We start from the raw sequence: 24,370 nt of genomic DNA, 5'->3' as shown, positions 1-24,370 counted from the left end.
AGCACAGGAAGGAGCTAGCCAGACTAAACAAGGGAATGCTAATAAAGTATGTATGTATGTAGATCATGAGATAAGCTAGAGAAGCTGAAAAGACTATTCAGAGCAAAGGAGATAAAGGCCCGTCGCCTTGAAAATAAGGTAGAAGCATTGTACATTTATTAGTAAATTATGGACCAAAATTTTCCCCTGGCTTTATGGCCCAAGCACATTGTGCATGGGCCATAAAGCAGTCGTGTTAGAAATAATTTTAAATAATTATATTAAGACCCTTTTCGGATTACAAGTTGTTCACTGACAATATTTTTCACCCGGCCCCCTTTAGCTGTCAATGCCATCCCACAAGGCTAGTTCAGCTATCGTACGAGCTAAAATAAATACTGTTCATGAATCTTTTCTGGGTATATTATACCTGGGTATATCATTTCCTATTTTTCAAAAATATTTTTTTGCATTTCACATTATTTATATATCATATGCTGCCTTGTGTTTTCTATTTTTGTAAAACAGATAAGTAAATTAAGACTTGCAGGCTAGTAAACAGCAACAGAAATAAAGACAACCATAGCCAAATCAATTTCATTAAAAAAGGAAAATGCCTGGCAGCAAAACCCTAGCTCCTCTAAGATAGATAATTTAGGCAAGCTAGATTTAGATCAACAGCGGGCAACAGAGAGAATGTCTGCCGAGACCATTGGAGTGTCTGTCTCCTATACAAGGGGCCACTAAACAGAATTTGAAACCAGCACTGGATGGTGCTTGGTGTGCCCTTAATGCATCAGTTAAAGAGTTAGCTTATCAGAGTTGGATGAAAAGGCGGTAATTGTATTTTAGTGTGTGTAAATATCAGGAAAAAAGAGTTGGAAGCATTTAGGTGGACATGTGACTGGGGGTTTCATATCTTAAAAGAGAAATGGCCAAACGATTTATGGAAAGGTGGATGAGATATGATGGGCTAGCGGACGCCTCTGGACTAATGGATGGATGAAATAAAGAAATGAAAATGAAAGAAAGGGAATGGAAGGGAAAAACATAAACGAAAGAAAAAAAGAACGACAGAAAGCAAGCAAAAGGAAAAGAAAAGAGAAAGAAAAATAATAGTGATGAATGTTTGAGCAAGCGAATGAGCGAGTGAGTAAAAAGTAAGAAGTAAAAAAAAAAAAAAAAAAAAAAAAAGAAAAAACCACATACACACACATACACTTAGAAGAAAAGAGAAGCAAAAAAGTGAAGCCAGGAAAAATAAAGAATTAATGAGTGAATGAGCAAGGGAATGAGGGAATGAGTTTGTGATAATACTATACAAAAAGATCTAGTACGTAAAGGAACAAACTTAATAACAAAACCGATCAAACATAACAAACAAAAGTAACCGTTGCTCAAAAATAAATTACCGTGAAAACGTACAAAATCCACGAGGGGCCTCTACTTTTTGTAGTCTATTCTTTTCATCTTCAGACATAACTACATGCTGGAATTAGATCGAAGTGATGTACTTAAATATGCTACAGAACTTCGTCGAAGGGTTATTCGATAGTATTTTGACTCTCTGAGGGAGTAAAAACAAAATGGCAATCGATCAATGTCAACAATTTGAACTCAACAACATGATTGGTTGATGAAAGTGGTGTTCAGGCAGCAAATGAAAGAGTTGAGTATGTTGAACGACGACTGGTTATTTTTACTCGTTAAAACGAACATCTTTTTCGTGTTGCAACTTTCACTTAACAAGATATGTTTGCGAAAAAAGCCGCGAATTCAAATCAAAGGGTTATTTAGAAAGTCGCAGGTTCCTTTTTAACTTCTAGAAATGAAAATATTTTGTTACGTATTACATTATATCGAGTTACGATTGCGGAAAAAAATACGACTTCAGTTCAAAGACATAGAATGAAGCATGCTCCTTTTTTAAACATTATCAAGTTTGGATTGCAAAAATAAATAAATAAAGAAACAAATAAATAAATAATAATAATAATTCAATTCAAAGGCATATATATAAATACACCTTAAGCTTGGATGCTGTTTTTATTAACTTTGTATAGGTTTTCATCTCCGAACAAACCGTTCCTTTCTCTTCTATTACTTTAACTTATTCAGTGTTTGATGGTGCAGTCTGTTGTCAGGTTTATACCAGTTCAGAACAAAAGCTTTTTTCTTATTCATAAGCTGAGCTTTTTGTCTCAAGGCACCGTCTCTTAGCACGAAGCAACATGTATCAGCAAGTTTAAACAATTAACAAAACAAATGTTTAATTGTTTAGTAATGGTATAAAAGGTAGATAAAAGCTGGCTAGCTTGGAAGACATCGAGTGAGCAGTTCAGTCGTTTTCGAACCATCTTTACAGTGTATGCTACTAAATCGGTAAGCTATCTTCAAGACTGGTTTAAACGGTACTATTATTCCTCACGGACTGTCGCGCGCAATTAACATGCTTAGCCAAAGTTTTAGCTGCTTAAGAAAGTCGTAAGCAAAACGTTTGGTCAATTTACTGACACGAAGCCATTTGTGTCGTCAGCATGTGGCGCGCGACAGTTAGGAGAATAAATCGTAACTTGTATACCGGCCTTCAGCATCATCTTGTGTTAGCCTGTTTAAAGATTATTGTCGTTGTCGTTTTTACCGATACTAAACTGGTGAGTATGCAGGTTTTACCAGGCACTAAACAGGGTGTCTCTTATGATAAAAAGTTAAACATGAGCAATTAAAGTTGCTTTTCCATTCTTGTCTGATGTAGTGCGATGGAAAGAGTGATCCTGATCGTGTTGCTTGCGGCTGTTTGTGTCTTTGCAAGACCATCACAGGAAGATTCTGGTGAGTATCAGTATAAATCTCTAGTAAATACTGTCTTTTCTAATCCCTTCTCTAGTCCCATCCAGCCTAACGAAAACGGCCAAAGTGCGGTTTCCTGAGAAAATGGGGAAACCTTTTTTACCTCTTTTAATTCAGATTATTGTTTTTCGCCTTTTTGCAAAAATCAACTACTAAATCTCAATTCGATCTTAGAAGATATTCTCGATAGGGATAACATGTCACATCTCCTTTCACAGTACAATGTGAATAACGTTCGGGGGGAACCTGTTTTCTCTTTGCTTTTGTGTGTGTCTTTGTTTTCTTTTATGTAACAACTATGATAAATAGTGGAGTTTTCGTTGCATCTTTGTGTGATATGTTTTACGCAAAACATCATAGGTAAGGTCTTAATACGTGATGCCGCTACAGGTGAGGGAGCTGGGGAAAAAGAGAGCAAACTTATGTACACAGCTGATTAGAAAGATTTTTGTAACCGGAAAAAAGAACAATAAAAGGATTACTTTAAGTCTCATCTTAACCTAGGGAGTAATGTTTTGCCATTTCAGATAACTTGTCATAATGAGATTCTTTGTTTGAGTCGTATATTCATATTCATTTTCCCATTTCAGACCACGTGTCTTTTTCTTGATAATGAGATTCTTTGTTTGAGTCGTATGTTCATATTCATTTTCCCATTTCAGACCACGTGTCTTTTTCTTGATAATGAGATTCTTTGTTTGAGTCGTATGTTCATATTCATTTTCCCATTTCAGACCACGTGTTATTTTCTTGATAATGAGATTCTTTGTTTGAGTCGTATGTTCATATTCATTTTCCCATTTTAGACCACGTGTCTTTTTCTTGATAATGAGATTCTTTGTTTGAGTCGTATATTCATATTCATGTGTCTTCACATGCAACTGTTAAACGAAGATATGATACGTGTTCTGATCAAATGGAAAAACATTAAGCTCTAGCAAAATTAGTGTATTAATTGGAAATTGCATAAATATATGATCAAGCACGAAATTTCAATTGAGTGATTTGACTAAAGTTTTGAAATAGATATTACACAAATATACTATGCTTGACTATTGGTACACTTCGACAATAGACCTCTTTATCTTGGGCGTAAACGCTTTGCCATTTTAGACCACCTGTCATTCCCTAGAGCATTGTTTCTTTGTTTAACGGTTGCTTATGAGAATGACACGTGGTCTGAAATAGGAAAACATTACGTCCAAGGTAAAGAGATCTATTAGTTTTTGTAAGTAGCGCAAAGTCCTTGCTTTTACGGGACCCCACCCCTGCCCACAATCCCTTTTCCTTTGAAGTTAAAAAAAAAAAAAAAAAGAGAGGTCGTTGTCTCTATTACTGTTATTTTCTTGTTTCAGGAGAGTGTGCTGTTGCCAGTTCGCATCGATGGGAGTGCGGCTGGCTTGGTATTGATGAGCAAACCTGTTTAAACAGAGGTTGTTGCTGGGACTCAAGCGACCGTAATGCAAAGTTCTGCTTTGTCAAGAGAGGACAACGTAAGAAAAAATTGCCTACATGCGACACTAGGGAAAACCTCTGCGCATGCGTGCATATTAGCACGTTTTATAAGAATTCAAGAGAGTTTTAGCGCGAAAAGGAAATATTCATTTTCTCCGAGTATACAAAAATTTCTTGAGTATACTTTCGTAAGACGAAGATTTTGTATTAATAAAGATACTGTGAAAGAATTAGCCTTAAGTTTCAAGAACTGACTCTAAGTTTTGACATTTTGTAAAGTCCATTATTCCGGCAAGAGTGAAAGTCAAATTTGAATATTTTTACAAAGGCAAGAACACGTTTTGGACTAATTTGCATTGGGAATTACTACATGCGCAGACGTTTTTAGCTAGTGTCGATGCATGCACAAAGCGGCTTTGAGTCACTTACTTCTGTTTCATTGTCATATTTCTAATTCACAGACCTTCTTGAAGGACAGTGTCCCGTTGCGCCTTCTGAACGCCAGGAGTGTGGATACAGAGGTATCACCAGAGACGAATGCCTCAAAAAATACTGCTGCTGGGATGACTCGGTACCTAATGCCAAATGGTGCTTCAAAGAGCCAAGTAAGTCGCACAAAAACTAACAGTTATTGGGTTCCCTGTGCTAAAATAAATCACGTGAGATTTATTACGCCCAAGATCAAAAAAATCCCTTTATCTTGGGAATATTTCCCCCCCATTTCTGCTAAACGAAGATTTTTTGTTTTCGTTGTATCAATATTCATGTGTCTTCTGATGCGCAATCGTTAAACATAGAAATGATGCTCTTGCAAATCACACACGGTCTGACATTACGCCCAACGTAGAGGGGGTCTATATATTATAAAATTAAGCCAGAATTCAATTTCTCATAGAAACGAATACTCACGTTTTGCCATCCAACATGGCTGCCTTCGGAAGATGGTGCATACACATCGATCGTTTCACAATGTCATTGTTGAGTTCAAAAAAGCGTATTGCGCTTTTCGTAGTAGCAGTACAAACACCGTCCTATATCATAAATGAGAATCAAATATATGTTTAATTCTCTGCTAATTGATCTTTTGTTAATTATGGGGCTGTAATTTTTTTAAATCCTCCGTGATTAGCTCTCGTTAGCACACCTTTCTATTGTGCGGGAGGTCGTGGTTTCAAGCCGGACCCATACTGAGGATTGTCAAACACTATCGAAGTAAAAGGTCCTAAAGTAGTTCTAGAATATCTGAAAATGGTCAGGCCTTCGCTGTAGCTTGAATGACCACGTTAAATGGCGGTCCGGTATCTTTCAGAGACGTAAAACATGGAGGGCCACGAGTTTATCAGTAGTTGCGACTATTGTAAATAAAGTTGATTTTCATTCCATTTACAATTGCTTAGAATTGCTTCCTGCCGGCTGCTATATCTATCATGGTGTGTCTGGGGTCTGTCGTTACACTTGTCACGCTGGAGAGAGCAAGGCTTATGGGATGTCTTTTTGCAGTGGACGAATTTGCTGCTACACCGGCACAACTAGTAAGTACACAGTCAGTAGCGATGATAATCAATAAAGGGAATGATACATGCACTGTCCTGCACATATCAGACAACAGTTGGAGCCCATGTCCTCATACACATGTGCAACACTAATTAGGCAGACAGTATAAGTAACCATAGGCAACAGTTTCATCCTTATCAGGATTAATCACTATGGCACAATAAACTGATAAATAAATTGATAACTAATTAATAATATGAATTTTAATATTTAATTAATATGATTAAATTCATGATTTGATAATTTAATAGGATGACTTAAAAAAATGATAGGATAATGATATGATGACGTAATTGGTAATGATATTAATAATAATATTGATGATCAGGGCGATCAATAAAATTACAACAATAATAATTATAATCAAATGCTGTTAATGGTGACAAGAGGAACGGAATGATTAAATGAGAGAGGAATGAGTGGATAAAGAAAAAATCCTTAAAAAGATCGATAGATGACATTCATGGTGCCAAATTTTAGTTCAATTTAGCATAGGCGAAAACAAACCGAGCGACTCAAAGTAGTCACTGATTTCGGGGGTCTTTAGGGGGGACGTTCTGTTTGTGTGTAGTCATTGATTTAGGGGGTCTTCATGGGGGACGTTCTGTTTGTTCGTAGTCATTGATTTAGGGGGTCTTCATGGGGGACGTTCTGTTTGTTTGTAGTCATTGATTTAGGGGGTCTTTATGGGGGACGTTCTGTTTGTTCGTAGTCATTGATTCAGGGGGTCTTCATGGGGGACGTTCTGTTTGTTTGTAGTCATTGATTTAGGGGGTCTTCATGGGGGACGTTCTGTTTGTTTGTAGTCATTGATTTAGGGGGTCTTCATGGGGGACGTTTTGTTTGTTTGTGGACATTGATTTAGAGGGTCTTCATGGGGGACGTTCTGTTTGTTTGTTTGGCAGGTTCCTTTTTGCCTGAGAAAAAATCGTTAAGTAGCATTACGGAATTGCTTTAAAAAGAACTAGTAAAAATCGTCAGACGTGCAGATCGTTTTGCGAATGGTAATAATAGCTCATTTATCATCTTGTTTCTTATTCATTTTTGGATGGAAAGTGATCTCAACAGTACATTTGGTGGGACTTTTACGTTCACTTTGAGACTAAGCCGTCAACAAAAAATCAATTAATTTGTTTTAGTAATATAAAAGATATATAGGAACAATTAAAAGAAAATAAAATAAAAAAACATACATGACTATCATAATGATACTTTTCGTTTGCTACAAGTCATACTTGATACGCGCGCCCCTTTGGCTAACGAGTCAAAGAAAACTCGCGGCAAATCTTCCAGGTAGTTGTTAAGTAGAGCACGCTTCTCGACCACGCTTTTTATCCCAATTAGTTAATAAGGAATTCGATTGATTAAAAGTATATCTAAAGTAACCTAATAATAATCGTAAGAAATAAGAAGGAAACTTCAATCAATAAGAAAACTAAACAAAATAGAAATGAAGAGGAATATTGTTCTCTACCTCACACTAAATTTAAGAGAAATGTGTTCCTCCTCGGAGAAGTCTCTCTAACAGAGTTGCGAACAATCCACTACCGACTCTTAAACTTAAAAAGTAAACAATTTAGGATGCAAATAAACGAACTAATACAAAACCGAAAACACAACAAACAAGAGCGATCGGGACGAAAAATTAAAGTGCTATACTCTGACGAAAATCGCTCAAACTTGGATTCAGCTGAAACTTCCTAAGAACACTCTTTAAAGGTCCAATAATCACTGTATGAAGTGTTTTCTCGATATTCAGGCCGAAAGTATGATATTTTTACGATTATTTTTTGGAGTCTGTGACGTCATAGACTCAACATCAAACATCGCTGCATACATTTCTTTGTAGTTTATGATCAAAATATCAGTAGTAAAGCCGAGAAAGAAATACCCAAACACCCCAAAATATAAATTATAGTCACACGTAATGTGAAATAAGCACATTAGCCACCCTTTGGGCTTCATAGGAATAAAATAAATTAAGGATTTATATACAAAGAAAGTAGTTCGAGCAGTATCACTCAAGTGGAATGAGAGTGAGAGTGATCAACTTTTGAGGGGACTGAAATCTTAATACTGGTGTCAGTAGTCTAAGAATGCTCACATTATGAAAACAAGGAGTATTAGCAAGAGAAGAAGAAAACTGATAAAGCCAACGCTGATCCTGCTGCGAGTAGAGTCTCCTTTCACTTACGAAGGTGCTTGGTAAGGGATCGATGTTTTGTTTACTTGCCTACTCGACGTCGCTAATATGTGTAAAGGGATATTTATTGCAATTGTAATTAGTTTATTTACATATATATATAATTATCATTTTTGTAAGCTTTAACATCTGTTAAGAGCGGCTGTCCGTAAAAACCAGACAAATTCGAAATTTCGTGGCAACAGTCAAAAAATCGATTTTGTTCATACTTTGAAGTTAGATACCCTATCTTATAACAATAACCCCTGTGCACTTAGTTTTGCAAAATTCTTTTTTGTTCGGGAGAAACTTTTATGCAGATAGGCAAATATGCTAATTTGACGACTCTGAAATTGAGATAAATCACCGATCTCGTGTACGAAATACAATCAATGCTTGACCTTTCTAACCTAAAAAACTTCAAATATGGTATCTCTATATGCCTCACAATGATTTTCAGACATGTAGCTGTAACGAAGAATTTCTGGAAGAATTATTTGCAAGACACAGTTTTCTTGAGCTTAAAAGTACCCTCAAAACAAGTGAGAATTTTACCATGGCCGATACAACGGAAAAGCGAGATTTTCACTGTATGTGATGTCAAGATGATATTGTTCAAGAGTGTGGGAAAAAAATCTTAGGTAAATGAGTTTTTAAGCTTCTACGATCGATCAAATATGCCTAAATACGTTGTTTCAGAAAGGATCGTTTTTGCATAAATTAGCAAATAATGACTACCAAAATTAAAATAATATTTTTCAAACCTTTTATAAGCCGTTTGAGACATCAATACTTAGCAAATTTGAGGGATCTTTCTGAAGAAATAGCAGCATTTACTCTCTACCGCTTCACAAATCATGAATTCTACGTGTAGTGACGGCCATCTACACAAAACCGCGAAAGCGTTGCGTGACCACCGGCGGCGGGATAATAAATACTGTGTGTGCATGTGAGTTTTTTTTAAAAATGTATCCAAACAAATACCGAAAATACTACTTTTATTTCCCGTTATTAACTACATTTGTGCGTCTTCCTCCTTATGTTTTAGAATCTAAAAGTATAACGTTCGTGTTAGCAGCTCCTGGCCGTTCAAATCTATGCAAGGCTCTGATGACGTATTGCAGAGTTAATAGAGGGGACTCCCCTCTATTAACTCTGCGTTGGAGGGTCCTGAAGGGGGTTCCTAATCCCATTTCCAAGCCCAACATTTACCCAAATCCCAGTTCAAATCCCTTTATTCTTAGCCCGAGTATGTTTTGCTAAAACTTTAATCCAACTCCCATTTTTGATGTTTTTTTGTTTATGAATCCCTGTGCATGATATCCAATTTTCCCAGCACCAAACAAGGATAATACCAGCACTCATTTTACCCCTTCAGGACCCTCTAAGTACTAGCTCGGTTCAATCACAAAATGGGTTGGGGAATAAAATCAAACCAAGGTCGAAAACGTCTTAAATAAATACAGAAAGACTATCTTATGGCCCAGTTTAACATTGGTGAGCAGACCGGGCATAAAGTTGATCCTGTAACGACATCAAAAAAAAAAAAAAACAACAAAAAAAAAAAAAAAACAAAAAAAAAACTGTCATCGCTTATCACCACCGCAAGTACAGGAGTGGCGCAGCTCAACGGGGTCGAACTGAAAGCATTTTTGGCCTTCCTCAAAGTCCTTGAGGAAGGCCAAAAATTCTGATGGTGTCAGTATTTTTAAGTCCTGATGGTTTCCTCACATCTAAACAAGTGGTATAAGGTTTTTTTCACGATTGCCAAAGAAAAAGGTCGTCCCCGCCGAAATAGATGCACAAGAAGACGACAAGCTTCCAGAAAAGGCTCTGGACAAAATGAACAAGGAAGTACAGAATGCCCTACTAATACATCACCCCATATTCGTGGATGTTTATAATGTGTGTGAGCTTGCTGTGCAGAACATGATGAAAAAATTCTCGAAACCCCTGTTACGAGAGATGTGAGCAACACGTGGACACCAGCAAAAAGGATAAGAAAAGAAAAGAATCCTACATTGACGCCACTCGTCCGCACACATCTTTTCACAAGAAAAACAACCATTTCAACTAAAGCCGTTTTATAAGAAAAAAATATTTATACCGACATTATTAGTTTTTGTTTCCTAAATTAATACAAAATATATGACGCGAGTATATATTGATTGGGACTCATGTGATAACTTACCGATACCAAAATCACTCACTTTTATTATACAAAAATCAGTGCTGTTGTGGAAATAAATCAACCTTATAACTGAAGCACACGGTTTTGTACACTTTTACAAAAATATAAGTGATTTTGAAAATAAAGCTTTTTCCTTGATATTCACTTTAATGAATTCCAGTAAAAACAAAATACTAGATCTTTGCACTGGCCGGGAATCGAACCCGAGTCACCCGCGTGGCAGGCGAGTATTCTACCACTGAACCACCAGTGCTCTCATTTTGTGTAGAACAATGTCAAAACATTTTTCCAAAACGAATACAATCGGTGTAGAATGAAGATGTTACATATGGCTTATGCTTGCTGCCAATAACGCAGGCTTTGAGAACGAGAATAACAAATAAAATGCAGAAAAATTGTTGTAACGTGAAGTGTAATATCCAAAGACTCGATATCGTCTGTATTGATTAGTTCAAGTTTAAGTTCAAGTTCAGTTTATTTACACTTTTAACAAAAGAAGTTACAGAATAAGAAAAGATTAATGACAGATATTAAAAAAAACCTAATTAAAGATAGTTTTAAGTAATGATGTCAATTATGAAAAAGTGTGTAGTGGTCAAAGGAGCATAGCTTTCGAGTTGCCAACTAGAAATATATTAGAATTAGATTATTAGATTAGAAATATATGATTGGTAGAGTGACAAGACCGCGGAAGGTTAAAGAAGGCATTTGAAACTAAAACGAGAAGAATCCAATAGTATTATTTAAAAAAATTACAGATATCTGACAGCCTATGCACCGAATCGAAATATGGCGCCCAATTTGCATAACCATGTTCTGGACTGACTAGCGTTTTAAAAAAATGAGGAAGGTAAATAAATTGACGGGTTGCAAGCATTTGCAAAGAGAGTCAAAAGACAAAAACATGTCAGCCATTGTGGTGCCGTTAGTAATGGTGCTAATGAGAAATATCTTTTTTGATGGCACCAACGCTCTCACGAGAGGCCGCGATGACGTAACTTGCAATCGAAGAATAGACCCCTTTCGAATTCCAAATAACCGCTGTGTTCCTTGATTACAGACTCATTTGCACAGGGTTAGCCTCGAGTTTGTGCACAATATTCACGTGTTCCAGTCAAGGTCCGTCGAGTTTCAAAGTGTTTGTATTGTTGAAGTTGTGCATTCTTTACTTTACCGTTGGTATTTGTGAATATTTAAACACTGATACGAGGCTAACCCTGTGCAAATGGGTCTGTAATCAAGGAACACAGCGGTAATTTGGAATTCGAAACTGGTCTATTGCAAACGCAGAAGGTTTTAGCATTGAAACGCGATGATTACATCGAAAAAAAAAACCCCCCAAGATAAAAATAGTCCCAAGAGGAATTGTTCTGTACTTCATAACAGTTTTAAATGTCCAGTCATCTACAATTGCACCATGTTTAATTTTACCTTTTTATTCAAAATTTATTGAAAAAAAAAAAAAAAAAAAAAAAAAAAAAGATGCAAAACCCAACCAAATTGCAAAACCACGTGTCGTATGAAAAGTGCTGGTTAAATAAATGTTCATGTGAATGAAAAGCAATCATTCAATCAGGTTTGCCATCATTCCCTTCAATGACATAATAAAATGAAACTTAGCCGGCAAATCATATTAGTTGCACCATCACGTGATCAACATATCATGCAATCGCGTTATTAATTATAAGCCATTTGAGGTTGAGGAAGAAACAGGGTCGAAATGGCATTTGCACTGCATTGTGGGACTGTCTTAATTAGGGGACACCATCTTGGAAATATGTTGCATAAAGTAGTTTCAACACGTACTGCAAATCATATTAGTTGCACCATCACGTGACCAACATATCATGCAATCGCGTTATTAATTATAAGCCATTTGAGGTTGAGGAAGAAACAGGGTCGAAATGGCATTTGCACTGCATTGTGGGACTGTCTTAATTAGGGGACAAAATAAACGCCATCTTGGAAATATGTTGCATAAAGTAGTTTCAACACGTACTGCAATGCTTACTCGACCTAGTTTTTTTTTTTTTTTTTGAGCGCTTTCTATTTATACATATAATCAATTTCAAAGCTCCGTGCTTTGTATAGAGTTCGGAATTTTAGATTGTTCTTATACAATTTACGATCATGAAAGATGTTGAGTATCAGGTGTGGAAACTGAGGTTGGTCACTGCCAGGGTTTCGCTACGCCCTCAGTGGTTCTTTTACATCCCTCCGATATGGTTAGTCATGTTGAATTGTAGAAAAAGAGGGAGCCGGTAATTTAAAGACGTCGCACGCAACATTTGTTGTACAAACCATCGACGATCATCTTGCAAAAGAAACGCCGAGTAAAATAATGGACGGGTTGAAATATATGTCGTGCAATAATCAAAGCGACGGTTCAATGCATGGCAACCGTTGTTTCCAAAAACCAAGGACAAACAAGCAACAACGAAGAATAATCTTACACAAACTAGAATGCACTGGCCGGGAATCGAACCCGGGTCACCCGCGTGGCAGGCGAGTATTCTACCACTGAACCACCAGTGCTATCTTGTAGAACGCTTTTTGAACAAGATTAATTCCTTCTGAAGACAAATACGAATGCATTAATTTAAGGGAGATAAGGTACGGAACATATGCAATGGTTTTATAGACCCCTTGCACTGAGCCCCGAGAGAAATTGTTCTGTGCCTCGAAACAGTCTTAAATGGCCAGTCATCTAAAATTGACTTCATGTTTAATTTTACTAAAAATAAAGATGCAAAACCCAATCAAATTGCAAAACCACGTGTCGTATGAAAAGTGCTGGTTAAATAAATGTTCATGTGAATGAAAAGCAATCATTCAATCAGGTTTGCCATCATTCCCTTCAATGACATAATAAAATGAAACTTAGCCGGCAAATCATATTAGTTGCACCATCACGTGACCAACATATCATGCAATCGCGTTATTAATTATAAGCCATTTGAGGTTGAGGAAGAAACAGGGTCGAAATGGCATTTGCACTGCATTGTGGGACTGTCTTAATTAGGGGACACCATCTTGGAAATATGTTGCATAAAGTAGTTTCAACACGTACTGCAATGCTTACTCGACCTAGTTTTTTTTTTTTTTTGAGCGCTTTCTATGTATACATATAATCGATTTCAAAGCTCCGCGCTTTGTATAGAGTTCGGAATTTTAGATTGTTCTTATACAATTTACGATCATGAAAGATGTTGAGTATTAGGTGTGGAAACTGAGGTTGGTCACTGCCAGGGTTTCGCTACGCCCTCAGTGGTTCTTTTACATCCCTCCGATATGGTTAGTCATGTTGAATTGTAGAAAAAGAGGGAGCCGGTAATTTAAAGACGTCGCACGCAACATTTGTTGTACAAACCATCGACGATCATCTTGCAAAAGAAACGCCGAATAAAACAATGGACGGGTTGAAATATATGTCGTGCAATATTCAAAGCGACGGTTCAATGCATGGCAACCGTTGTTTCCAAAAACCAAGGACAAACAAGCAACAACGAAGAATAATCTTGCATCCTGTACAAAATAAAATGCACTGGCCGGGAATCGAACCCGGGTCACCCGCGTGGCAGGCGAGTATTCTACCACTGAACCACCAGTGCTATCTTGAAAACCTTTCTTTCGAACTAAATGAAAAACGTACGTTTTTGAAGAAAAAGGCAAATTCATTGAAGTTGGATAACATTGGTGCGAAAACTTTACAATTATTTCCAATCTTGATGTACAGTCATCCAAAATGATTTTTATATAAATTGCGCAATAATACCCAGAGGTCTTCAGGACCTTATCAAGAGACCTTTGCGGGAATCTGCAATAGGATTCCCGTATAAAGTCCGATGAATTAGCATGTGCCTGCTGTCAGTCAATGTCACTACGTTGCAATAAGCTTGTTCATAGTTTAAGAATCAATTCCACTGCGCATGCGATTTTATCCCGAATTTCTCACCTTCTTTTGTTTAATTAAGAACAAAGGAGGGTTCGGGATAACATCGCATGCGCAGTGGAATCGATTCTTAAACTATGAAAAGCTTATTGTCTAGTGATTAAAACTAGGGCGGAGTTGCGTATCACGTAATGGGAATTAATGTCTACACAATTAATTAATGTCTGCTCTATTTTGTTGACTGTTGCAATTCAAGAATGAAACGAATTAAAAATAAATATAGTTTACATTCAATAACCAGGAGTCTTATGAACCAATACGGAACTACCCACATGCATCGATTCAGCTACTAGGGGCTTAGTATTTTCTACACGAACAAAGCAAAAATCAGTAAGATTACAAGGACTCAATATGAGCAAGAATTGCCATACGCGAAGTATTCAATTCAACATGACATGTTTAACTTAACTTCTTTCGAATTGGAAGGGGTTTCCAAAATCAATATTTTTATGAAGATTTTGATTTTATGTCATCTGAACATTTTACCCCAAATAGCTTTTGCGGTCTTTCTAAACATATCAACTTATTTCCAACTTATTCACTGGCTGGCAATCAAAAAGATGAGTGTTCTACAACTGGCCGACACCACTGCCTCTCGCATATCATTTGCTAGTACAAAATTTTAGAATCTCGTTTACGGCAAACGTGAAACATCTTTTAACTTGTAAAACTAATTCTTGAAGATAAGTAAAAAGGAATCGACGAAATCTCCAAGTAGTAGATAAACTAAAGAATATTTAGTTTGGTGAGAAGGTTTGCAAAAGATAAAGTAAAATGGGGGGGAGGGGGGGGGGTTCGAAGGGTTCCACGGAACCCCCCTTGAAGGTTTGATCTTTTAGGTAATAGAAATATGTCTTATATAAATTTTGCTTAAAAGTATCCACAAGGATAATGTTGAACACGAAATGATAAATATTTGCTGTCATAATTGTTTAATTTACCTTTAAGTTCCGTTACTAGATAGTAAATTAGGTGATTAGAGCCAATTTTTTTTTTGTCAGACATCGACTAAACAAAAGAGAATTATACACAGTTTAAGAAACGGAATCCCCCCTTTGAAAAATCCTGGATCCGCCACTGAGTGGTCATGTTTGTAGTTTGCAGAAAGAAACAAACGTGATTCTAACAGTAAATAGACAATTTCTTTAAAATGTCTTGAGTGCGAGATTAGGATGGGAATACAAAAAAAAAAAAAAGACTCTAATTCCAAGGAAAAGCGTTAGCCTTGAATTTAAACATTGTTATGCAGAGTTTCTTCGGCCGAAAAAAATGTTACGTGGACGTATATGTACTGTGACTGAAAATAATAAAATAATGAAATTCTTATCTCGTGCATTAGCAAGGCAAAGGCACGACATGGCTTGGACGAAACGTTTCCTCATTTCCCGTGCCCTTGAGAATAAAATTTATTTGTTTGAGTTGCATACATATTTATGTGTCTTCTCCGTTAAACGAAAAGACATGCTATACTCTAGGGAATGATATATGGCCTCTAAGAATATATACCTTTTTCAAAAAACGTTTTCATCACCAAAGGCGATTGGCGTTAGGTCATTCCGACATGGAAATGGTTTCGTTGAATACAAAGAACATTGAATCAGTTTCAACACTAAAGGTCCATGTTATTGACGAGAATAAGAAGCAGAAACACAAGTCATTCCAGCAATTCCTGGATTTTTGAATGACCTATCTCCTATCGCTTTTCGCATATTGCCTATTGCCTATCGCCTATCGCCTATTGCCTATTGCCTATTGCCTATCGGAGATGACAACGTTTATAGAAATGGGCGTATAATTGATATTACGATAAGAGATAAGAGGTTCACCATTTTCCATACATTGGTTCACTGGTCAAACACGACAAAGCGCTCAAGCAAGGCGCCAAGGTACTTTCAAAGATTATTCAAATTTGAACCTTGCAACCTCGACTGAATGCTTTGTGTTTGACCAGTGAATATATGTATGGAAAATGGTGAATAAGAGATATGCTGAGACATCAAAAAGAGAACAACTCAAGACAAAATATGATGACAACTTTACCAAAGGTGAATGAAAATGTTTATTTTTTTAGCTTTGTTTGTTTTATTTAAAACAACAATAGATGGATGCAAAACAACAAACAAATTCCTTTGAACGATGTCGTCATTCTAAACAAAGATAAACAAACAAATAGTGAGCTGATGGAGCAAACAAAGAAGACAAACAATTAAATACATAACCCCTTGCACACAGGCCAATGTCAAACGTCGGACTTCACATGAGCCAAACCTGATGACATCAAAGAAAACCGCCTTGTTATCCATTGTCTCAATAAAGTTCGGCTCATGAGAAGGTTTTCGTTTGACCCAAGACTTATACTCCAGTTTCGAATTATCTTTTGCTCAACCGTCGTCTCGGTTGTGCATCGCGTCTTCATGAAAAATGATCTATATCTTACCCGGGTTTATTATTGTAAACTTCTTTTGTCATTTTCTTCATGTTTGTTTGCCATAAGTCGCTTGGCCCGCAGGGCAGCCAGTCTGTAGTTCAGTTGATCAAAAGCTCCCACACCATCCAGGCTATCGATGGCTCCTTCCGTGTTTCCTTGCGTATCAGAACGTCTTTCAAACTGTCTACCAATACGGTAGAAACCACTAGATGGATGGGGTGTGATAAGAATGACTAGGATAGCCAGCACGGCGAGGTTCTTCAACATGGGAGACATTTGGAATTCTGTTTAAGATTAAAATAACATTTTTCAAGGTGTTATAATTCTGGACTATGGGAGAAGGACACTCCTAGAAATAGGCTCCTGATCTGGGAATATGCTGGCTCACAGACCCAGAAAAATAGGAGGATGCATCCGGTAAATGGGCTTCCTAATCTGGGAATATGCTTGCTCACATACCCAGTATAGAAGAAGGATGCACTAAGTGATTGCTTCTTTAAATTCCACTGTTTCAGCAAAAAAAGCTCAACGACTGCCTGACTGACTAGATATGCCTATATCTTGGACGTGAAAATTTACAATTGATTTTGGTCAAATACTAAAAAGTCGGAAGTTCGGAAACCTGACGTTACGAAACTCGCGCGAAAAAACAGATAAACATGTTATAATTAGAGATAACTGGCTAAAAGCTAGCGTGAGCTGCGTCGGTGTTTGTAATGAAACAGTTATGATAACATGGTAAATTATACACCGTGAAAAGATGAAAAAACATACTGACTTACTAACACACACACACACACACAAACACAGTACTTTACAGTTAAAAGTTAAAACTTAAAGTAAACTTAGCGTTAAAACTTAAAAGTGAAAAATGTACGTATTATGACAAATAAAGATAAATACTAAGATTGGGAAGTCCAAGTTTTTGAGTTTATCATCTAACTAGGTAGTGACTTTACAATTTCATTTCAAAAAAAACTTTCTTTTCTTAACTTAGTGACAATAATGGAAAATTTATCCAATAGTTGTTAAGATAAGCTAAAATTAAGTAAGGCTAAAATGCTTTTAAAATGCAGTTCATCGTCTTTTTGAAGCACACTCTCGAACGGTGGGGCACATTTAGCACGTTATATTACGTATTTATGGAGAAAAATAATTGATTTGAACCTAATTTTCCGCTTATATTTTGCTGTTAGTATCTCATAGTTCCAATGATCATGTATCAAATCGAAGAACTAGAAAATATCCATTTTATCGATTCTCTGAAACAACCTCTGGGCTGGCCTAAGTCAGGGCTCCGCTAACTCAAAGATTGAGCCCTTAAACAACCTCTGGGCTGATCCAAGTCAGGGCACTGCTAACTAACAGATCGTATAAATTAAGCCTAGTAGCCGGGTGTTACGGAACGAAAAAACAACAACAAACAAACAAACAAACATGGAATCGAACTTGAAACTCCAGAGTTTAGAGATAGGTGTGTACGTGCCGTACCTGCTATGACACCACACTTGATTTCCTTTAATTTTTTTAGTGATTTCCCCACATTGGCTTCACTTTATCGCAATCATCTTAGCCGTTTTTCTCGCAAAAAATAATCCTTTGAAACTGCTAGTTTGACAGTTAAGATCCTCCCGTTACGTCATCAAAAGATAAAACTTAGATCTATGAAATCATGATTTATACATTAAGCTACATTTTTTTTTTCTAGAAGGAAAAATAATAATATATATGTATATTCTAAAACTTCCTTTAAACAACACCCTTATAGAAAATCTCACTTGTACATTAACGTACTGCAAAAGTTGATGTCAGAGCCTAAAATCCTAAAAGCTTTTTTTAAATCCTTTAATTAAGTAGGAAAGTTAAGTTTTAAAAGCCATGCATTAGTTTCTGATGTGTGTTTTAGGGATAATTTTCAAAATTGCACTTGTCTTTTCATCGACACTGAATTCATGTACGCCTATTTGCACGCATACAAAAATGAATTTTGAAACATGTGTGAAACAGTTTTTACTCAGTTAAAACGAGATTTTTTTACAATTTTTTCCCTCTATATTTAAGACTTAATATGATTTTAGCCTCAATAATTAATTTGAACTTTTTGTTGAGAAATATGTGGTTTATTTCTTAGACGGCTTAGAAAAGGATGTTTTATCGAAAGCAAACAAACCCAAATCCAATCCTGTGATTAGGAAACATCGAAGAGCTTCAACTCCAAAATTTATTTACATAGTTATCAATAATCCGTTAGAAGTTATTTGAAGCGACTTGCAGTCAATTGAAAACCTGCCAAAATGCATTTCAGATAGCAGACTCCAAAGTTGATATATTTACAAAGACCTTTAAAGATATCAAGTGGACTTTTAGGCTCTTTGTAAGAAAAAAACTCTTAAAACTGAGATAACAATGTACTTTCCATTGACAATAGCTGCCATTTGCGGAAATTTAATTTTAAGTTAGATTTTTTCAAGTCAGCATTTTTTCCACTGTCACTGATGAAGCAGTTTTCCCGCCATTTTTATTTCGCCTTTTTTTAGTTTTAGTTTTGAATATTTGTCTATTATTGTGAACCTATCCAAGAGCTAATTTTTTATCTCAATGTTTTTTATAATAATTTTCTTGATCTTATTTCGAAAATTATTTTGTAATATTTAAACTTTTTAACTACAAACTTTAAAAGCAGTACTGTGCGTGAATTATCGTCTCGATATTTTCTCGCTAGGACGTCTTCATACTTCTGTGTCCTGGAGAGTTCAATCTCAACTCTGCCTTTTCCTTTTAATTACAAGAACTCTCTATCTCTCTATAATGCGAATGAAATTTGGTTTCAGTTCAACTTTGATTTTATCACGAGTAAACATTGTTTTTGAGTTTGCACATCACTAAGCTGATATATATATACTGAGTTTTGTAGAGTGCTCACATTAAATCCGTGAAACAAATACTAATTTTTAGCACTAAATAGTGATAATTAAACAATAGAAAACAAAGGATTCTGTATGAAATAGTACTAATTAGTACTATTTAATGTTCACGGTTTTAGTGCGTGCACTCTGCATGTCTGTCCTTTTCTTACTTACGACATCAACATTGCTTTAACTTGTTTATGAACAAAAAAATTTCTGCTGACTTAATAAAAACTACACAGTTATATGTAAAAACGAAACGTTATATCATCTGATAAAGCAGGCAGCAATCAGAGATTTGTATTGGAATCTTATTTAAAAGTATATAGATTTTTTTTCTTTTTGCAAAGCTTACATGACCTAGAACTATTTGTTTTGAGTTAAAAAATATTTCGGGGATGAATTTGACAAAGAAAGAGAAAATCTAAAAAATAATAGCAGCTCAGTATAGTTTAGCGGCATAGCGAATTTATCACACACACAAGAAAAAGAAGAAGGAGAGGAGGAGAATAGGATGATGATGATAAAGATATAGAAGAAGAGAAAGTAGAAGAATAAGACATAAGAAGAAGAATGAATGAAAGAAAGAAAGAAAGAAAGAAAGAAGGAAAGAAAGAAAGAAAGAAAGAAAGAGAGAAGGAAAGAAAGAAAGGAAAAAGAAGAAATGAATGAATGAAAGGAATGAAAAAAGTTAAATAAAAAAAAAGAATGAAAGAAAGAAAGAAAGAAAGAAAAAGGAGAAGAAGAAAAAGAAGAAGAAGAAGGAGAAGAAGAAGAAGAAAATAAATAAATGAATGAAAGGATAAAAAATAAAATAAAATTAAATAAAAATGAAAAAACGAAAGGAAAAAAGATATATTACCAAAACTCCCCCAAAAGAAGGACAAAGAAGCAGTGGATATACCATTTCCCTAAAAAAATATATATCCTCTAAGGTCCCATACGATCCCGCGATGTTATGCTTGGATTTTAGAAAGTGCGATACTAATAAACCTAGTCCTGACTTCAAAATCCGTTAATTTTTATTCTTCCTTACCTTCACGTGGGTCCAAGATTTGTTCTCTTAGATTATTGAAGACTATGTGAGGTCTATAAGAAAACGCTGTAATGAGCGTGTCTCCAAGACACAAGACAATATTAAAGTCTAAAGATGATTTTTCTCCTATTCCTCTTTATCCGCTTTTGAAGTGCAAATGATATATTTTCAAGTACATCCCTCTTTATACTCTGTTACAACAACAGCTAACATTATTTTTGATTGCTTGGATAAGTGCCCGAGATAGATGGAACATATCACGTATTTACTTCTGTGTTATTTCGATTATTGCTTTATTATTACCGGTTGTGTTGCCAAAGGCAGATCCAATAAATTGCTGGCATGTGTTATTAAATAGTTTGTCTACACGAAAGTTTTACTTTTATATTTATCTCGGATCCAGTAGAAAATTTATCGATTGTGATACCATTTTTGATAAGAGAAAAGCCTTTTAAAGCTTTATTAGTTCACCGTGGTGGTTATAAAAATTAATTCTGCCTTGGTAGGTCTTAATTCTTGGCATTTGGAGTGCGCCTACGAAAGCGGTCTTTATTAGTCTTTAGAGGGGGTAAAATTGATGAACACAAACCACTCCGAGCACCATAATGACGCCATGCGTGTAATGTCATTTTCCCTGATCGTTTCCAGTTTTTTTATTATCTTGGTCATTATATTACATGATCAGCGGTAATAATATCCGTTCCAAGACACACCGGGTAAAGCCTTAAGCTATACCATACAATATGACACAAATCCTTCTCTTAAGTTAATGAACCACGTCGCGTCACAATAAACCGGCATTTTCTTATATTTTTTGGTTCTAGGCAGCGAAGGTTCTAATATCTCCCCTACTGAGTATTAAGCAAGGTCTGACGTACGTGCAATCAAAACGGAACTAACCCTTTTCTTTTTCTCTAGTTTCTACCCATGGGCAGCTTTGATTTTTACTTTGAAGTCCACCTCTATTCCCCTTTTAAAAATGAGACACGCTTATATCTATCTATCTATCTATCTATCTATCTGTATTTCTTGAGATACGGCTTCTTATATGTCATAGAGATTTTGAAGTTTTTGGAATAAAAACCCCCCAAAATATCCAATTCCAATAGATAACATATTTTTCTTAATATGACTTAATTTTCATTTGTGTGTGTGTGTGTGTGTGTGTGTGTGTCTTCTTATGTGTGTTTATAAGTGTTTTTTTTTTTACCATTTATTTTCAGATGAGCTCATGATGATAACATTCCCAACTTCTCGTTCGTTGAGTTCGAAACAATATTTTACATTAATAATTTCAAAATGGAAAAAATAAATTTACAGAACTTCGTGAAAAAGAAAAATTCGTAAAAAGTTTTAATTGGAGGCCAAACTACTACGGCTGAATTTCTTATCGGAGTAGAGAGCGCACCAGTAATAAAGATTACGCCAAAGAATGGATCGATATTTTACAATTCTTTTCAGCGATGCGCCTTGAAAGCCTCTATGGATCATGGTAGAGTTTAGACAAAAACTAGGGAAAAAATTCATAATCTTTGATGATATATTAAATAATAGTGATTATTATGATAACGAAGGATAAAATACTACTTACATTGCGTTGCACATATTGTTGTTATCGAAACTAACAAGTGCTCTCCAATGTACATTTATATTTTTGAAGTGATTCTTAAGAACGGTTTCTTTAACTCTTAATATTTATAAACAATATATGTTTCATTGTTACATTTATACGAAACAATAAAAGTGTTAATAACACGCAACAATGACTACAAAAGAAATTAATAGTTTTTCAACACTGAGCGCATCATTCCCGCCTGGGTATCGTATATCATTGGCATTCTTACCTTTGGTTGTTGTGTGTGTGTATTGATCTGTCTTATTCTGAAGTGCTGGTTAAGAATGGAAACACTTCAACTTCCAACTACTTATATTCTGTTTGTCCGGAAACACCAGGATTATTTTTATGCAAATATCCATTCATTGAAAGCAAACGCCTGGTCATCCCCTCCCACGAGCAAACAAAGAAAAAAAACCGCTTCCAATTGAAGATCATCCAAGCTTCTACACTTTTGCCCATTACCGCATGAGCGACTGCCGAGAAATCAAGTTCCGGTGATCCTACTTAAGATTTTTAGCCCCTTGGTATCATTCTTTTGTATAATGAACCTGCAAGATGACAGCTTACGTGTGGGCTGAAGCAAAAAACAAAGTCGCAGAAAAAATCAACCGGTATCAAACTGGCTCTTAAAAAAGCTCTAACGAGATTTTCCGGCTTTATTGCTATTTAAAATAACAAGGTTATGAGATTACAGAGAAAATCTTTGTATAAATCCATGTTTGCGTGTAAAATATAAACCCTCAATTCCAGAATGCTCCTCTATTACCTGAACATCTGAAAATTTCAATTTAGATTTCACTAAATTAGATTTAAGAAGGAAGAATTCATTTCCATATAGACAGAATGTTTGGATTGGGAATTGTTGCGATTACCTTTGACGGATAGTACAGCTCGTTAGATCTTATTAGTCTCTAGATGGAGAATGCCAAAAAGTTAATGAATTGTGTGATAGCAAAATACTTTATTGTTAGTGTACTAACTGATATTCAAAATATTGAAAAAAAATCTATTTTTACCGACTGTGAAGATATTTTTTGAACAAAAACAATAATAATAAAAAAACGCCAACTTAAATCCAAATTTGTCTCAGACAAGGACAAAAATATATCAAACATGAAAAAATTAATTAAAAAAATTAAAGTCGCTGTCATTAAAAGCTCATGATCTTTCTTAAACAAGATTCATCCTGCTTGATCTAGCAATTTGAGAATACAATTTTATTAAAAATGACGAAATTTTGATATTTTGAGATTTAATATAGTTGGCCATATCCTTGATCGTCTTAGCAGATGTAATCTAGTAGTTCTGGACTCAACAGGAATTATCCTCGTTCCAGACGAAAAATTGTTCTAAAACCAAACATTACTGCAAAAAGGAACAGAAAGTATTTTTTCTTTATCAAAATGTTGAACCTAATATATATATATATATATAATTTTTTATGTGTTACTGTTGCTGGTGTTATTTCGTTTTTCCTTTCTCTCTTTTTTCCTTTCTTTCGTTCTTTATTTCTTTGTTTCCTTGTTTCTTTCTTTCTTTTTTCTTTTTATCACAAGCCTAATCTTACTTTCACAAATTTCTTTCGACACCAAGCTTTGAAGACCTTTCAAAACTGAGTTTTATTAATAAATGATATCAAGAAAAGTACTAATAAATTAACTTTATTCGAAGCCAATACTAAAGTAATCTGGATTGTCGTTCGTCATGTCAAGATCTAACACCTGTTTGAGATGTCTTGACGTTCATCTGTGAACAGCTTGACTGCAAATTGAGTTCGTTAGCAGCCTAGTAGGCTTCATTTGCAATAGCTCTACAAAGAACTCGATGGCCGGTTCTGAAAAATCATTTTAGTGCTGTTTTTAGACTGATTTGCAATCACATCATCGAAAACATGGCCGTTATATATGTTGGTCGGTTGAGATTAGCTACCCATACAAACCGACTGACTGAAAGGCATTAGGAAACAATTCGCCCTCGTTTAAAGTTGTTTGCAATCATTTATATTATTCAAAAAATGAAAGACAAAGCCGTCCTTTTAGGGTGATAGAACAAAAAGAAAAAAAGAAAAAACAAAATAAGAAAATAAAGAGAGAGAGAAATAGAGAAAGCTTTTGCTAACTTCAACCAACAAGGCGGCCACAAAAACTGCCATGATTGTACAAGTTTGTCATCTTAAACTCTGTCAACTTCATTGTCTTTATCGCACGTGATAAAGATCG

General features: G+C 35.5%; 1 protein-coding gene, 1 long non-coding RNA gene and 3 other non-coding genes across 9 annotated transcripts; 1 reads left to right on the top strand and 4 right to left on the bottom strand.

Moving 5' to 3' along the window:
* The first annotated feature begins 2,172 nt into the window (after positions 1–2,172).
* On the top strand, positions 2,173–21,860 carry LOC116305735 (uncharacterized). 5 transcript variants are annotated; one of them, XM_089037145.1, is made up of 6 exons: positions 2,173–2,361; positions 2,735–2,811; positions 4,185–4,322; positions 4,746–4,889; positions 5,682–5,816; positions 21,757–21,860. In XM_089037145.1, exons 1-6 carry the CDS (start codon positions 2,348–2,350, stop codon positions 21,843–21,845), a joined length of 597 nt encoding a protein of 198 aa, XP_088893271.1. In that variant the 5' UTR covers positions 2,173–2,347; the 3' UTR covers positions 21,846–21,860. The 5 variants fall into 5 exon arrangements, with proteins under 5 accessions (XP_088893271.1, XP_088893268.1, XP_088893270.1 ...); XM_089037142.1 differs by lacking the exon at positions 2,173–2,361 and adding an exon at positions 2,382–2,581; XM_089037144.1 differs by lacking the exons at positions 2,173–2,361; positions 21,757–21,860 and adding exons at positions 2,384–2,581; positions 6,895–7,044.
* Trnag-gcc (transfer RNA glycine (anticodon GCC)) lies at positions 10,394–10,464 on the bottom strand. Its single transcript has one exon. It is a non-coding gene; the product is annotated as a tRNA-Gly (tRNA).
* Trnag-gcc (transfer RNA glycine (anticodon GCC)) lies at positions 12,676–12,746 on the bottom strand. The gene has a single exon. It is a non-coding gene; the product is annotated as a tRNA-Gly (tRNA).
* Positions 13,752–13,822, bottom strand: Trnag-gcc (transfer RNA glycine (anticodon GCC)). The gene has a single exon. It is a non-coding gene; the product is annotated as a tRNA-Gly (tRNA).
* On the bottom strand, positions 16,205–22,501 carry LOC116305732 (uncharacterized). The gene is made up of 3 exons (XR_004198187.2): positions 22,378–22,501; positions 16,601–16,875; positions 16,205–16,310 (listed from the first exon to the last, which is right to left on the bottom strand). It is a non-coding gene; the product is annotated as an uncharacterized LOC116305732 (long non-coding RNA).
* Positions 22,502–24,370: the final 1,869 nt, after the last annotated feature.

Source organism: Actinia tenebrosa, unplaced genomic scaffold (assembly GCF_029948245.1).
Source record: "Actinia tenebrosa isolate PJP-AT-01 unplaced genomic scaffold, QUT_ActTen_1.0 PGA_scaffold4__44_contigs__length_22323623, whole genome shotgun sequence".
Classification (NCBI taxonomy): Eukaryota; Metazoa; Cnidaria; class Anthozoa; order Actiniaria; family Actiniidae; genus Actinia; species Actinia tenebrosa.
Note: the sequence above shows the minus strand (reverse complement) of the source record. Positions and strands in the feature narration are given on the sequence as shown.